Source organism: Neovison vison, chromosome 5, assembly GCF_020171115.1.
Source record: "Neovison vison isolate M4711 chromosome 5, ASM_NN_V1, whole genome shotgun sequence".
Taxonomy (NCBI): domain Eukaryota; kingdom Metazoa; phylum Chordata; class Mammalia; order Carnivora; family Mustelidae; genus Neogale; species Neogale vison.
In genome coordinates, this window is record NC_058095.1 from 107,376,641 (window position 1) to 107,393,468 (window position 16,828).

Below are 16,828 nucleotides of genomic sequence, written 5' to 3' on the forward strand. Positions count from 1 at the left end.
TTAAAAGATTTTTATTTATTTATTTGACAGGCAGAGATCACAAGTAGGCAGAGAGGCAGGCAGAGAGAGAGGAGGAAGCAGGCTCCCCGTTGAGCAGAGAGCCCGATACAGGGCTCGATCCCAGGACCCCGGGACCACGCCCCGAGCCGAAGGCAGAGGCTTTAACCCACTGAGCCACCCAGGCACCCCAATTTTTTTTAAAATAAACATATAATGTATTTTTATCCCCAGGGGTACAGGTCTATGAATCACCAGGTTTACGCATTTCAGGTATCTTCTACAGCAGACTTTTTTTTTTTTTTTGTAAAAATGAAAATAAATTTTTAATATTTATTTTTTGAAATTTGTGGCTAAAATATAGATAAAATGAACTACGGTAACTGTTTTCAAATGTACAGCTTAGAGGCCATTCAACAGAAATTAAACCTCCTCTCTAATAGCATCATCAAGTTAAGAGCCAGCATATGCATTACCAGCTACAAAGATGGATGGGAACTCATCACTCCTAAGCCTTTTTGATAGTTCTATTTATTACAAAGTTCTTCCTCATACTGAGCTAAATCTGTTTTCCTGTAACTCCCACCCCAATGTTCCTAGAACTCAGGTTCATTTACTCCCAGACCTCTGCCTCCCAGACCAATGCACCGTTAATTGATTCACATACCTTGTTATTTCTTTGAAGTTCTGTTATTGTGACTTGAGGAAGAAAAGTTATAGGAACAGTATTTCATGATGCTAATTACAGTAACTGTACCACGGTATCTAAAACAATAGACATTTAACTTCTAATAAACTGCAGAGTTATTTTTAAATATCATATGCCTGACATATCTAACGAGTCATGGGGGCTGAGATACAGTGTATACACAATGTCTTGGGGATTCTAGGATATCACAGCAGATCAACTAGGACTCCTATTTGCAGGACAACTCCATCTTTCTCTTTCCTCCCCCACAAAGCCCAAAGCCCATCCTGAGAGATGGGCTTTGGGCTTGGATCAGATCTGATGGACATAAGGGATTCAGACAAGAACATAAAGAACAAGGCCAGGCACTCCAACTTTTAGAGGGCAGAGAACTGACTCTTAGGTAACAGAGTTGGGATAAACAGGATACAGGGCTTATATGTATTTAATAAAATACTATATTTATTAAAGACCTCAAAAATCATCTGGATCAGTTCAGGAGACTTGCTAAAAAATGCTTTGCAAAGGAGACACAAATATGAAAGAGAAGACTAACTGCAAGGAAGACAGACACTTGGTTATGCTTACCATGATTCCAGTACACACAGAGAAGGACGAAGTGGTACTTACTGTTTCAGACCAACCTTACCTTAACTTCAAAAACCCCCATAATGGTAGGAAGAGTCAGAATGAGGGGCATAAGGAGACAGGGTGAAAACAGAAAAGCAGTGATGAACAGCAGCAACATGACAGGAAGAAAAAAGGTAACAAAATAACTATAGTCAATAATAACTGCCCCAGGGGCAACAGTGTTAATTACTTCTTGAATGAGGTGATAGTAAAAGAAACAAGAGTCAAATAAATCCCCACTGGAGTTTCCCATGAAGAATGGAAAGCAACACCAGAAACAACATGGTGAGAAAACATCAGTAACTGCTGAGAAGCTTGTAGCCACTTGGAAACAAAAAGGAAAACAGGAGGACTTGGAGGAGGAGCCTGGTGTGATATACTAACTCTAGTTGGTGAAGGGGCTCAAAATCAACACACTCTGAGGCTGTTATGCTATTGGCTTCCCTATGTAAGGTGAGATACAAGAAAGTAAAGGTTAATACTTTTCAACAAAATTGAATTCACCTTGACACTTTTTCTACACATAGGAATCAGATCATGATAAGCAGAAATCCAGGATGGTAAAAATGATCAGATTCCCAGCATTATCTTTGATTCACTATTTACATATTTAAGTTAACATGTCTATGTTACCCTACAATCTTAACTGGTATTCATATTGAAGACCAGTTCAATATGAACTAGTAATCATACATACCTAGGTATTAAAGTATATTTTTAGTATATAGTAGGTTGGAAGGCAAACAAGTATACCAATATACTTAAAAATATTTTAACAGTTAATTTCAATAAATATTGACAGCATGCCTAATAACTTAAAGGCATTATTTTAGTACAGAGCATCAGAAATGAAAAAGAGACAATTTATCTTATTAAGGAAACCAAATAGAAGAAAACTAATAATCCCTGAACACTTGAGTTAATAAGGTTTTATGTACCGAGACAAAGACAGCATCATTGTTCCTGTCCCTATAAAATTCAGGTTAGTTAAAGTATCTTTTTCAAGTGTTTATTTCATTAGGAATGAGGATTAATAAATTAACTAGTTGCAATCTTGTTCATAGGTCTGTTCTGAGCAATGACCATTCATTAGCTCAACCACTTTATGAAATATGCTCATGCACAGATATAATTGTTAAATTGAAGACTCTCCGCCAAGTGTACTCATTCCCAGAATTAACAAAAGTGATCTCAGTTTGATTAACAAGTAATTTTGGAATCAACGAATCTTTAGTTAGAATACATATTGGAGTTTACCTAATCAATCTTCTTTTCTGTGCAACACTTTCATAATGCCACTTAACCAGTGCATGAGCACATACAGTGATGGGACTCAGGTATAATAAAGTAATGACTCCATTTTTATAGAGCCATATTATTCAACAGTTCCCTGTCAAAATTTGCTTCCCTGCAACTCTTACATGTTAGTCTAAATTTTGCCCTCTAAAGGTTCAGAAACAATGTCTTCAAGTCGCAGCTCTCTTCTAGGTTAAACATTCTTCAAGTATTAATAGTCTTTTACAAGAATAATTTCTTGACTCTCTGCTATCCTATTACCCTCCCAGGTTCAATCTCTGTCAATACTTCTTTCAAATATGTTAAAAGGATACCATCTAACCAGAGTAATATGCCATCCAAAGATAATGCTGGGAATCTGATCATTTTACCATTTAGCATTTCTGCTTATTATGATCTGATTCCTATGTGTAGAAAAAGTGTCAAGGTGAATTCAATGCTATTTTGAACTTACATTTTTGTTTTTGCAGTCTAAGTCTTCTTGTACTTTCTCTGCCCCAGAACCAGAGTCAGAAATATCTGATTTTTCTGACTCAGTTGCCACCAGGAACTCTGACTAATACACATCTGCACGTTGCTGGTGCAGCCAAAGTTCAAACCAAATGTAAAACTTGTATTTATTCCTATTACATTTTATCCTATTGGTTTTGACCTATCATTTCAATATATTCTGATCTCTTGAGCTTGATATTTATTGTTATTAGTTGTTCTTGGTAACTTTCTGACACCTGAAAATCTTATAAACATGCCATTTACTCTGTCAAAGCTATTGATTAAAGAAAGACAGGGTTACCTCAGTGGCTCAGTGAATTAAGCATCCATCTTTGGCCCAGGTCATGATCCCAGGGTCTCGGAGTGGAGCCCTGAGTCAGGCTCCCTGCTTGGTGGGGAGTCTGCTTCTTCCTCTCCCTCTGCCCCTCCCCCTGCTTGTTCTCTCTCTCTCTCTCTAATAAATAAAATCTTAAAAAAAGGACTTCTAAAAAAAAGGAAGGAAGGAAGGAAGGTCAGTCAAAGAGAGCCCTAGACAACAAAGTCCTAGATAATACAACATAAGACAAAGCTTTAGACTGGCAATGGGCCAGTAACCAAATTTCATTTCATCATAATGACACACAAGATATAGAAGATATATAAGAATGTCTGTCAAATAAGTTGTAGGAAATAAGGAGTCCCAGCTTACATACTTCTTTTACTGAATACTGAATGAATGGATGGATGAAGAACACAAGGTCTTCATTGTTGTTGAAATGTAACTGTGAAAGCAATGTTGCAAAATATATCATTAAAAAGTACATCTAGGTAATTCACGATCAGCATAATTAGGGGTTATATGTCTGATGCAGGTCTTGGGTTCTATCACTACACAGATATAAACTATGTCCAAAAAGGCATAACAATAATAATCTCTATGATTAATTATGTTCCAAATTCTACATGATGGATATGCGCGCGCACACACACACACCCCCACCCATATTTACAACAAACAAGTGTAAGACAGATGTAAAAATAATCACTAATTGCTTACTATAACCTGACTGATAGAAGAATACATGATAGAGCTGGAACTCAAATCCGAGTACCATGTGCTTAACTACTCTTCTATTAGGTTAATGAAATTAAAGAATCATCAACATCACTGCTTATCTTCCTAAAATATATAATTTGAAGAGGGTAAGGCATATAAAAACTATTTAGGCATAGCTGGTCTGTATATTCTTTTTGCTTTTTTTGTAACTTCTTTAGCATATAGTAGCATGGAATCACACCAAAGTAGAAGTTCCATAACAGTGCAAAACCACTAGACATTTAATTAAAAAGTTCTTAATCTCTAGTCCTATTTAATCTCTAGTCCTATTTATTCTTTTTGAGGAATCATGAAAGAAAAAAAAAAAGTGAGCCATACCTGTCTTTCAGGAAGGGGTGTTTTTAGAGCAAAGTGTTTGTCAATATATATTCCATTTGCTTGACATGTAGAAAATGGTCAAGAAACATTAGTTTTTTTCTCTTCCTCATTCCACTTAATTACTCTCTATGTGCAGAGTGCTCTGCAAGGCACCAGAGCTACAAACATATGTAAAACATAATTTCTGTCCTCATTTATTTCTGTATTGGCATTCAGAAGTAGATGAGGAGAGAAACTGGAAAAAAAAAAGGCCTTTTCTGCAAACAATTCATAGAATAGATGAAGTCTGATGGATAGGTACCATTTACCACCATTAAAAGCCAGCTATAAAATAGGGATCTTAAAAGAGTTTACCATATACTCTCTATGAAGTATGCTTCCCAGTAAACCAAATTCAGAAAACTTGCCTAATTCTCTATTCTTCATACTTCTCCACACACACAAAAAAACTAAGAAGAGCAGCCTTTGGCACATATTACAAAGATTTATTAATACTAAACCTGAAAATTTAATCATTCAATACATTTTTACTATCCTATATATAATTAACAGGCAAGGATGAATTAATTTTCATAATATCTATCATCATACAAAACAATCTGTTGAAATGCTATTAAAGCACTTCATGAAGAAAACATAAAAACATCAAATTGCTAAAACAGTGTCAAAATACCTTTCAAAAGAAAAAAGATTCAAGATTATACTCTGATTTCAAAAGAAATAATGTATTTGTACTGAAAGCAATAATGGCTAAGGATGGCAAAAATGACATATGGGTCAGAATCAAACAGTATAAATAAACCTAACCAATGAGGAGAATGGCAACTGGAAAGCTGTAAAAGGCAGGGAACTACACTTTTAGATATTTAAGAGTGGTGTAGGATCTAAAAGGACATGATATAACACAAAGAGTAAAAGGAAGACAAGACATTAGACCCTGGATAAGACTCAGAAAAAATGTCATGGAACAATAAAAAATGATCAAATCCAATGAACAAAGTATAATCTTTTCACTATACATATGAAACACATTTTGAAAAACAAATATTGAAGAGTCCTGTTTTTGGCTCCTGACCATTTATTTCCTTCTTTTTTCTTTTTTAGGGGTGAAAGGAAGAGAGAGAAGCTCAGTACTGCATTTAGAAGAGTATTTGTTCTATTTTATTGGAAGGAAGACACTGCCAATCTTCTCATTTTTAAATTTTTTTATTATGTTCAGTTAGCCAGCATATAGTACATCATAAAGACATCGCCAATCATTCCAAACTGTGAACTAGATGTTAACTCTCCAACATAATCTCCTTCGACGGCTCTTCCTCACCTTTGCAAGAAAGTTCAAGTTCTTCATATGGGAGTCAAGCCATTTCAAGATATGTCTACATTTTCAGATTCATCTACATCTATATCCCTTTTATACAACTTTTTAAGAAATTCTGATCTCTTTGCAGTTATTCAAAAAAGTCAAGCTATTCTTTCCTTCTGTTGCTTTTGTATATGTTTCCTGTCTAAAATGCTTCCTTGAGATCCTTTTGATCATTTGCTATTGTCCTTAAAGCCAGGTCACAAATCAATTTCTCCTTGACAGATTTTCTTTCTATCACTCTGCATCACAGTAATCCTCCTATGCTTTCACAACAACCTGTGCATGCCTCTTGTAGTTCTTTTTTTTTTTTTTTTTTTTTTAAAGATTTTATTTATTTATTTTGACAGAGAGAGATTACAAGTAGGCAGAGAGGCAGGCAGAGAGAGAGAGGAGGAAGCAGGATCCCTGCTGAGCAGAGAGCCCGATGCGGGACTCGATCCCAGGACCCTGAGATCATGACCTGAGCCGAAGGCAGCGGCTTAACCCACTGAGCCACCCAGGCGCCCCTCTTGTAGTTCTTTTTATAATGTAATACAACTGTTAATTTTCCTCCTTTCTTCCCTACTACTTTGTGTTCTTGAATAGCAGGAATAGTATCTTAGTTTTCTTTGAATTTCCAACAGCTGGCAGAGTATACCTTAGGAGAAACTAAGTAAATTCAAGGAGAAAAGCATTTAACAATACTTACTCCAGTAAGTATGCTGTAGTAGAAAAAGTATTATATCGAGCTCCGCCCATAACTAGCTATAACTCACAAATTATGACTTCCAATAAAATAAGGGGATTATCTAGATCTCTAAAGTTCCCTGTGATTTGTTAACCTAGTTGTTGTTTTATAAATTCTTGACAGATAAAAACTACTTTAAAAAAGAACAGTCTTTAATGCAAATGTTTACTAATTTACACTGGATTTATCTCAGTTTTCAGGTTTTACTACTGAGGTTTTCTTTATTGGTCTAGTGGCTGTGAAGAGAAAAGTTTTCCTAACTTGATAGCCTTAGAGCCAAGGATCCTATTTTACTCTGAGCTTCACTGGCGTATGATTTTCCTCCCTTAAGACCTTCTCTTTGTTATCTGTTGCCTCTGCTTCTATTTCTCCTTAACTTTTACCTAGCTCTAGAACTAGTTCAGGAAGATGTCTGCCACATAACAGAAACTAGTGATAGCAAAGGGGAAGAAAAGAAGATGAGCTCAAGAAGTCATTAGTCTTTTCTCATCCTGTCTTCTCTTGCTTGGAGTGAGGGCACACTGGTCTTAATAAAAACTTTACCCCAGTCTCTTGTTTACTACTACTCCTTTTACCTTCATCCTGTCTTTTAATTAAAAACAAAAACAAAAACAAAAACAAAAAACATAAAAAGGAGAGGGCTTTTTACTTTTTTCAGGTTCTCCTTATCCTATCCTGTGTTTTTAAAAACTCTGCCTAGTAATTTTAAAACGTCTCCACTCTTCTACTCTGTCATTCAGAAAGGAGTCTCCCTTTTCCTACAGAAGCAGAGAAATGTGTCCCTGCCTAAAAATATCTTCACATGGTAGTCAGTTCCTACTATTAAGAAGTTGTTAGTACTACTGGCACATTATAAATTAAATAGTCTTTTTAAAAAATCCTGACTGAATGGGTTATTACCACATAAAAATCAGATTACTATATTTTATAAGGGAGGAGATTCACAAATTACAGTTACCAATTAACTTTTATTTATTTTTTCAGTGTTCCAAGATTCATTGTTTATGCACCACACCCATGCTCCACGCAATACGTGCCCTCCTTAATACCCACCACCAGGTTCACCTAACCCCCACCCCCTCCTTCCAAAACCCTGTTTGTTTCTCAAGAGTCCATAGTCTCTCACAAATTAACTTTTAAAATAGAAATTATTTAAAATTCAAAGTATGATTATCCAACTGCAATTAATGTTTTTTGTATTTTAAGTCACACTATAACAGTAATGAGGATCTTCATTTGCACATGTATTTGAGAAGACCAATGTTATACCAGTTAAAATGCTTCTATCATAAACATTTTTTTAAAAACAATTTTAAGTAATATATAAATAAACTGAAGATGTGTGCTCTATTAGAAACATACATTCTAAGAGTTATCCAATATGAAAATGGAATTAATTTATAAAAGTCTAATTGACAAGTAAAGACAGGCAAAGTTCACTGTACTGATATAAATTCTACTACTTGGTTTCTTTTAAGCTCATAATATTTGTGTGTGAAGTTACCCTAACTGATACACAGATTTAAGTTGACTTAGAGAATAGAAGGCATGTAAGATTTGGGTAGGAGGCTAAAAATCTTAATTTTAATTACTGAGCTAATTACTTCTCTGGAAAGAGTAAAGTCTGTTTCTTCTTTGATAAAATAGATTAGATTGTGCCAGTAAGATGGAGGGGTAACATAAATTTTGGTTTACCTGGGACAATCTTGGCTGATAAGTTGTTTTGTAATAGTTGCCAGGGTCCTCCTACACTCTCAGAAGTATCAGTTTGGACGAGAAAGCACCTGGTCAACCTACTTATCATGCTCTTTTCAAATTAAAACAACAACTAGTTAGGCACCCAATATGTAGAAGGCCAAATACTGAAGGGAATACAAAGAAATGTAAGAAATGGTATTTGCCCTCAAAGTGCTTAGGACTTAGTTGGAGAAACTGAATAAATATTTCAAGTAAAACACACAAAATTTAAATGGCTTAAAAGATATAACTGGAACAAATATTATAAGGAATATGCAGTTACTTGTTAAATGAACGACACAATAATTAGTTAAGGGTTTCACAAGAGATCAGTCACTTTCTATTAAACAACACTGCAACATCCCTTATTCCATTTACTGAATGCCTTGTATGTACTAGATGTGGTTTAGAGTGCCTTACATGCATATTAGTTAACCCTTACAATCCTAAGAGGTGTGATAAGAAAGGGAATTTTACTGATGAGAAATTTTACTGATGAGAAATGTACCTCTTAGAGGTTAAAGGGCAGAGTTGGGATTTGAATCCGGGTTCTCTAATACCAAAGTCAGTGACTATCTTTTTACTGCTCTTCTCTTTACGTAGGGTGGTGGTTCTCAACTGTGGGAGCTTTTGCCCCCAGGGGTATACGGTAATACCTGGAAACATTTTTGTTCATCATAACTGCCGGGGCGGGGGGATGGCTAGTGACTTTACAAAAACTTTTTTACAGATAAGATCTGAACTCAGTCTTGAAGCATTGGTAGGATTTGGATAGGCTAGGGATGGCGGAGGTAAGGACAGATTACAGATAAGAATAGTACAGAAAGTACAAGACAGATTCTAGAAGATAGTGAATAAGCCGACTTAGCAAGATAAAGGGACACGATATTAAAGGGAAAGTGAAAGCAAGACAAGGAAGATGCAATAATTTTTTTTTAAAAAGATTTTATTCATTTATTTCACAGAGATCACACACAGGTAGGCAGAGAGAAAGAGGGGGAAGCAGGCTCCCTACTGAGCAGAGAGCCCAATGCGGGGCTGGATCCCTCGACCCTGAGATCATGTCCTGAGCCGAAGGCAGAGGTTTTAACCCACTGAGCCACCAGGTGCCCCAAGATGCAATAATTTTCTTAAAAGACAGAGGTGCCTGAACTGAATTCACTGAAGATTTCTGAGATGGGGAATGTATGATTAATCAAGAAACCAGGGAAAAGAGACTAACAAGGATGCTACTAGACTAAGTCATAAGGAATTCAGAGTCTGTGTGTTGGTGTGGCAGAAGTCATGAGAAAGAAAGGAAGAAACCATAAGTGTATAAACTTTTATGTACCATAAATTTTTGTCATCTCAAAGGATAACAAATTACCATTCTTACCTGTAATGCACTGAAACTGTCCATCTTCTCTTCTTATTGTAAATGCTTCCCCTGGGTTAACTTGTACCAGAATGACCTTAAAATTAGAGAAAGAAGTATTAAAACAAACAAACAAACAAAAGAAAAATAATAGAGCAAACAACAATCAAAATAGGGAACATCAGTATAACAAAATACTAAATATTTCTAGAATATGTGAGCTATTTAACCTTAATGAGAATGGGAAGGAAAATGGAATTACACAGTTTACACATTTGTTAAAAAAGTATTACTTCACTTTCGTGGAGGTCAGACTTAAGCAAAAAAGGGAAGGGAATAAAAGATACAGCGGCACACTTTTATTGGAAAGTTAATAAACGTCACTCTGAAACAAAGATGGAGTCAAACAATATTTGGCAGATTTATGCTTAGTTCATTTGTTGCTAAGTATTTCATTTTTTAAAGATTAAGTATAAATTGATAAGAAGAGCTTGAGATGAGCATACCTGAATTAGTAGGACATTTCAAATTATATCTGGGAATATGTTAAATTAATCCCACCTTTTTTTTTTAAAGATTTTATTTATTTATTTGAGGAAGAGACAGTGAGAGAGAGCACGAGTGAGGAGAAGGTCAGAGGGAGAAGCAGACTCCCCGTGGAGCTGGGAGCCCGACACGGGACCCGATCCTGGGACTCCGGGATCATGACCTGAGCCAAAGGCAGTCGTCCAAAAAACTGAGCCACCCAGGCATCCCTAATCCCACCCTTTTAAGTAGTTTTCATTATATAGATTATACATTCTAATTTTAAGACATCTAAAAAACAGAAGACTGGAAAAAAATCCGAAGTCCTTCTATACTATAATAAATTCTGTTAATTTTTAATAAATTTCTTAGTCTTGTTCCCTATGTATAGGCTTAATTTTGCCCCTTAAAAAATAAATAAATAATATTATTTATATATATATTTACATATATAATTTTTATATATTATATTTATATTATACTTATTTATATATTATATATATAATATATATTTATATATATAAGTGAAGTATATTATATATACTTATATATATACAGTGAAGTATATATAATACATAAATATGTATTTATATAAAATAATATATTTATATATATTTTAAGGGGCATATATATTGTAATAATATATATTGGAGATTTTACATTATATATAAAATCTCTAATTCAGTATCTTTCAAAGTTTAATTTTTTTTAAATTTTTTTATTTTTTATAAACATATATTTTTATCCCCAGGGGTACAGGTCTGTGAATCGCCAGGTTTACACACTTCACAGCACTCACCAAAGCACATACCCTCCCCAATGTCCATAACCCCACCCCCCTTCTCCCAACCCCCCTCCCCCCAGCAACCCTCAGTTTGTTTTGTGAGATTAAGAGTCGCTTATGGTTTGTCTCCCTCCCAATCCCATCTTGTTTCATTGATTCTACTCCTACCGACTTAAGCCCCCATGTTGCATCACCACTTCCTCATATCAGGGAGATCATATGATAGTTGTCTTTCTCCGCTTGACTTATTTCGCTGAGCATAATATGCTCTAGTTCCATCCATGCTGTTGCAAATGGCAAGATTTCGTTTCTTTTGATGGCTGCATAGTATTCCATTGTGTATATGTACCACCTCTTCTTTATCCATTCATCTGTTGATGGACATCTAGGTTCTTTCCATAGTTTGGCTATTGTGGACATTGCTGCTATAAACATTCGGGTGCACGTGCCCCTTTGGATCACTACGATTGTATCTTTAGGGTAAATACCCAGTAGTGCAATTGCTGGGTCATAGGGCAGTTCTATTTTCAACATTTTGAGGAACCTCCATGCTGTTTTCCAGAGTGGTTGCACCAGCTTGCATTCCCACCAACAGTGTAGGAGGGTTCCCCTTTCTCCGCATCCTCGCCAGCATCTGTCATTTCCTGACTTGTTGATTTTAGCCATTCTGACTGGTGTGAGGTGATATCTCATTGTGGTTTTGATTTGTATTTCCCTGATGCTGAGTGATATGGAGCACTTTTTCATGTGTCTGTTGGCCATCTGGATGTCTTCTTTGCAGAAACGTCTGTTCATGTCCTCTGCCCATTTCTTGACTGGATTATTTGTTCTTTGGGTGTTGAGTTTGCTAAGTTCTTTATAGATTTTGGACACTAGTCCTTTATCTGATATGTTGTTTGCAATTATCTTCTCCCATTCTGTCAGCTGTCTTTTGATTTTGTTAACTGTTTCCTTTGCTGTGCAAAAGCTTTTGATCTTGATGAAATCCCAATAGTTCATTTTTGCCCTTGTTGCCCTTGCCTTTGGCGATGTTCCTAGGAAGATGTTGCTGCGGCTGAGGTCGAAGAGGTTGCTGCCTGTGTTCTCCTCAAGGATTTTGATGGATTCCTTTCTCACGTTGAAGTTCTTCATCCATTTTGAGTCTATTTTCGTGTGTGGTGTAAGGAAATGGTCCAATTTCATTGGTCCAATTTCATTTTTCTGCATGTGGCTGTCCAATTTTCCCAACACCATTTATTGAAGAGGCTGTCTTTTTTCCATTGGACATTCTTTCCTGCTTTGTCGAAGATTAGTTGACCATAGAGTTGAGGGTCTATTTCTGGGCTCTCTATTCTGTTCCATTGATCTATGTGTCTATTTTTGTGCTAATACCATGCTGTCTTGATGATGGCAGCTTTGTAATAGAGCTTGAAGTCTGGAATTGTGATGCCACCAACTTTGGCTTTCTTTTTCAACATTCCTTCAGCTATTCGAGGTCTTTTCTGGTTCCATATAAATTTTAGGATTATTTGTTCCATTTCTTTGAAAAAGATGGATGGTACTTTGATAGGAATTGCATTGAATGTGTAGATTGCTTTAGGTAGCATAGACATTTTCACAATATTTATTTTTCCAATCCAGGAGCATGGAACATTTTTCCATTTCTTTGTGTCTTCCTCAATTTCTTTCATGAGTACTTTATAGTTTTCTGAGTATAGATTCTTAGCCTCTTTGGTTAGGTTTATTCCTAGGTATCTTATGGTTTGGGGTGCAATTGAAAATGGGATTGACTCCTTAATTTCTCTTTCTTCTGTCTTGTTGGTGTAGAGAAATGCAACTGATTTCTGTGCATTGATTTTATATCCTGACACTTTACTGAATTCCTGTACAAGTTCTAGCAGTTTTGGAGTAGAGTTTTTTGGGTTTTCCACATAGAGTATCATATCATCTGCGAAGAGTGATAGTTTGACTTCTTCTTTGCCGCTTTGGATGCCTTTAATTTCCTTTTGTTGTCTGATTGTTGAGGCTAGGACTTCTAGTACTATGTTGAATAGCAATGGTGATAATGGACATCCCTGCCGTGTTCCTAACCTTAGCGGAAAAGCTTTCAGTTTTTCTCCATTGAGAATGATATTTGCGGTGGGTTTTTCATAGATGGCTTTGATGATATTGAGGTATGTGCCCCCTACACTTTGAAGAGTTTTGATCAGGAAGGGATGCTGTACTTTGTCAAATGCTTTTTCAGCATCTATTGAGAGTATCATATGGTTCTTGTTCTTTCTTTTATTGATGTGTTGTATCACATTGACTGATTTGCGGATGTTGAACCAACCTTGCAGCCCTGGAATAAATCCCACTTGGTCGTGGTGAATAATCCTTTTAATGTACTGTTGAATCCTATTGGCTAGTACTTTGGTGAGAATTTTCGCATCTGTGTTCATCAAGGGTATTGGTCTATAGCTCTCTTTCTTGATGGGATCCTTGTCTGGTTTTGGATCAAGGTGATGTTGGCCTCATAAGATGAGTTTGGAAGTTTTCCTTCCATTTCTATTTTTTGGAACAGTTTCAGGAGAATAGGAATTAGTTCTTCTTTAAATGTTGGGTAGAATTCCCCCGGGAAGCCGTCTGGCCCTGGGCTTGTGTTTGTTTGGAGATTTTTAATGACTGTTTCAATCTCCTTACTGGTTATGGGTCTGTTCAGGCTTTCTATTTCTTCCTGGTTCAGTTGTGGTAGTTTATAGGTTTCTAGGAATGCATCCATTTCTTCCAAATTGTCAAATTTGTTGGCGTAGAGTTGCTCATAGTATGTTCTTATAATAGTTTGTATTTCTTTGGTGTTAGTTGTGATCTCTCCTCTTTCATTCATGATTTTATTTATTTGGGTCCTTTCTCTTTTCTTTTTGATAAGTCTGGCCAGGGGTTTATCAATTTTATTAATTCTTTCAAAGAACCAGCTCCTAGTTTCGTTGATTTGTTCTATTGTTTTTTTTTTTGTTTCTATTTCATTGATTTCTGCTCTGATCTTTATGATTGCTCTTTTTCTGCTCGGCTTAGGGTTTCTTTCTTGTTCTTTCTCCAGCTCCTTTAGGTGTAGGGTTAGGTTGTGTACCTGAGACCTTTCTTGTTTCTTGAGAAAGGCTTGTACCGCTATATATTTTCCTCTCAGGACTGCCTTTGTTGTGTCCCACAGATTTTGAACCGTTGTGTTTTCATTATCATTTGTTTCCATGATTTTTTTCAATTCTTCTTTAATTTCCCAGTTGTCCCATTCATTTTTTAGAAGGATGCTGTTTAGTCTCCATGTATTTGGGTTCTTTCCAATCTTCCTCTTGTGGTTGAGTTCTAGCTTCAGAGCATTGTGGTCTTAAAATATGCAGGGAATGATCCCAATCTTCTGATACCGGTTGAGTCCTGATTTAGGACCGAGGATGTGATCTATTCTGGAGAATGTTCCATGTGCACTAGAGAATAATGTATATTCTGTTGCTTTGGGATGAAATGTTCTGAATATATCTGTGATGCCCATCTGGTCCAGTGTGTCATTTAAGGCCTTAATTTCTTTGTTGATCTTTTGCTTGGATGATCTGTCCATTTCAGTGAGGGGAGTGTTAAAGTCCCCTACTATTATTGTATTATTGTTGATGTGTTTCTTTGATTTTGTTATTAATTGGTTTATATAGTTGGCTGCTCCCACGTTGGGGGCGTAGACATTTAAAATTGTTAGATCTTCTTGTTGGACTGACCCTTTGAGTATGATATAGTGTCCTTCCTCATCTCTTATTATAGTCTTTGGCTTAAAATCTAATTGATCTGATATAAGGATTGCCACTCCTGCTTTCTTCTGATGTCCATTAGCATGGTAAATTGTTTTCCACCGCCTCACTTTAAATCGGGAGGTGTCTTTGGGTTTAAAATGAGTTTCTCGTAGGCAACATATAGATGGCTTTTGTTTTTTTATCCATTCTGATACCTTGTGTCTTTTGATTGGGGCATTTAGCCCATTAACATTCAGGGTAACTATTGAGAGATATGAATTTAGTGCCATTGTATTGCCGGTAATGTGACTGTTACTGTATATTGTCTCTGTCCCTTTCTGATCTACCACTTGTAGGTTCTCTCTTTGCTTGGAGACCCCTTTCAATATTTCCTGTAGAGCTGGTTTGGTGTTTGCAAATTCTTTCAGTTTTTGTTTGTCCTGGAAGCTTTTAATCTCTCCTTCTATTTTCAATGATAGCCTAGCTGGATATAGTATTCTTGGCTGCATGTTTTTCTTGTTTAGTGCTCTGAAAATATCATGCCAGCTCTTTCTGGCCTGCCAGGTCTCTGTGGATAAGTCAGCTGCCAATCTAATATTTTTACCATTGTATGTTACAGACTTCTTTTCCCGGGCTGCTTTCAGGATTTTCTCTTTGTCACTTAGACTTGTAAATTTTACTATTAGGTGACGTGGTGTGGGCCGATTCTTATTGATTTTGAGGGGCTTTCTCTGAGCCTCCTGAATTTTGATGCTCGTTCCCTTTGCCATATTGGGGAAATTCTCCCCAATAATTCTCTCCAGTAGACCTTCTGCTCCCCTCTCTTTCTTCTTCTTCTGGAATCCCAATTATTCTAATAATTCGTCTTATGGTGTCACTTATCTCTCGAATTCTCCCCTCGTGGTCCAGTAGCTGTTTGTCCCTCTTTTGCTCAGCTTCTTTATTCTCTGTCATTTGGTCTTCTATATCACTAATTCTTTCTTCTGCCTCATTTATCCTAGCAGTGAGAGCCTCCATTTTTGATTGCACCTCATTAATAGCTTTTTTGATTTCAACTTGGTTAGATTTTAGTTCTTTTATTTCTCCAGAAAGGGCTTTTATATCTCCCGAGAGGGTTTCTTTAATATCTTCCATGCCTTTTTCGAGCCTGGCTAGAACCTTGAGAATTGTCATTCTGAATTCTAGATCTGACATATTACCAGTGTCTGTATTGATTAGTTCCCTAGCCTTCGGTACTGCCTCTTGTTCTTTTTTCTGTGGTGAGTTTTTCCGCCTTGTCATTTTGTCCAGATAAGAGTATATGAAGGAGCAAGTATAATACTAAGAGGGTGGTAACAACCCCAGGAAAATATGCTTTAACCAAATCAGAAGAGATCCCAAATCGTGAGGGGGGAGAAAGGAGATAAAAAGAGGTTCAAAAAAAAGAAAGGAAAAAAAAAAGGAATTAAAAAAAAGAAAATGAATAAAGAAAAGTATGAAAAAGAAAAAAATATATATATTAGATAAACTAGTTAAAAACGTTAAAAATGAAAAAAGTAAAAAATTTTTTTTTAAATTTTTTAAAAAATTAAAAAAAATTTAAAAATTTAGCAAAAGAAGAGAAAAAAAAATGAAAAAGAAAAAAATTACTTTAACTGCAAGACTAAAAAATCACAGGGAGAAAGCCATGAGTTCCGTGCTTTGCTTTCTCCTCCTCTGGAATTCTGCTCCTCTCCTTGGTATTGAAACCGCACTCCTTGGTAGGTGAACTTGTTCTTGGCTGGATTTCTTGTTGATCTTCTGGGGGAGGGGCCTGGTGTAGTGATTCTCAAGTGTCTTTGCCCCAGGCAAAATTGCACTGCCCTTACCAGGGGCCGGGCTGAGGAATCCGCTTGGGTTTGCTTTCAGAAGCTTTTGTTCCCTGAGTGCTTTCCGTAGAGTTCCGGAAGACGGGAATACCAATGGCGGCCTCCTGGTCTCCGGCCCGGAGAAGCCGAGAGCCCGGGGCCCCACTCCTCAGTGCACCCTCAGAGAACAGCACCCAGTAACTCCCGTCTGCCTGACCTCCGGCCGAGCTCGGAGCTCACCGAGCCTGCGACCGGTTCAAG

At 36.5% G+C, this 16,828-nt stretch overlaps 1 protein-coding gene across 3 annotated transcripts in view; it reads right to left on the minus strand.

Annotated features, from left to right (window-relative positions):
- Positions 1-16,828, minus strand: part of FNDC3A (fibronectin type III domain containing 3A) — a 184,203-nt gene that overhangs the window by 110,037 nt on the left and 57,338 nt on the right. For all 3 annotated transcript variants that reach the window (XM_044249716.1, XM_044249714.1, XM_044249715.1), the window contains exon 3: positions 9,720-9,795. In XM_044249716.1, coding sequence (XP_044105651.1) covers positions 9,720-9,795 — 76 coding nt within the window. The remainder of the gene's footprint in view (positions 1-9,719; positions 9,796-16,828) is intronic.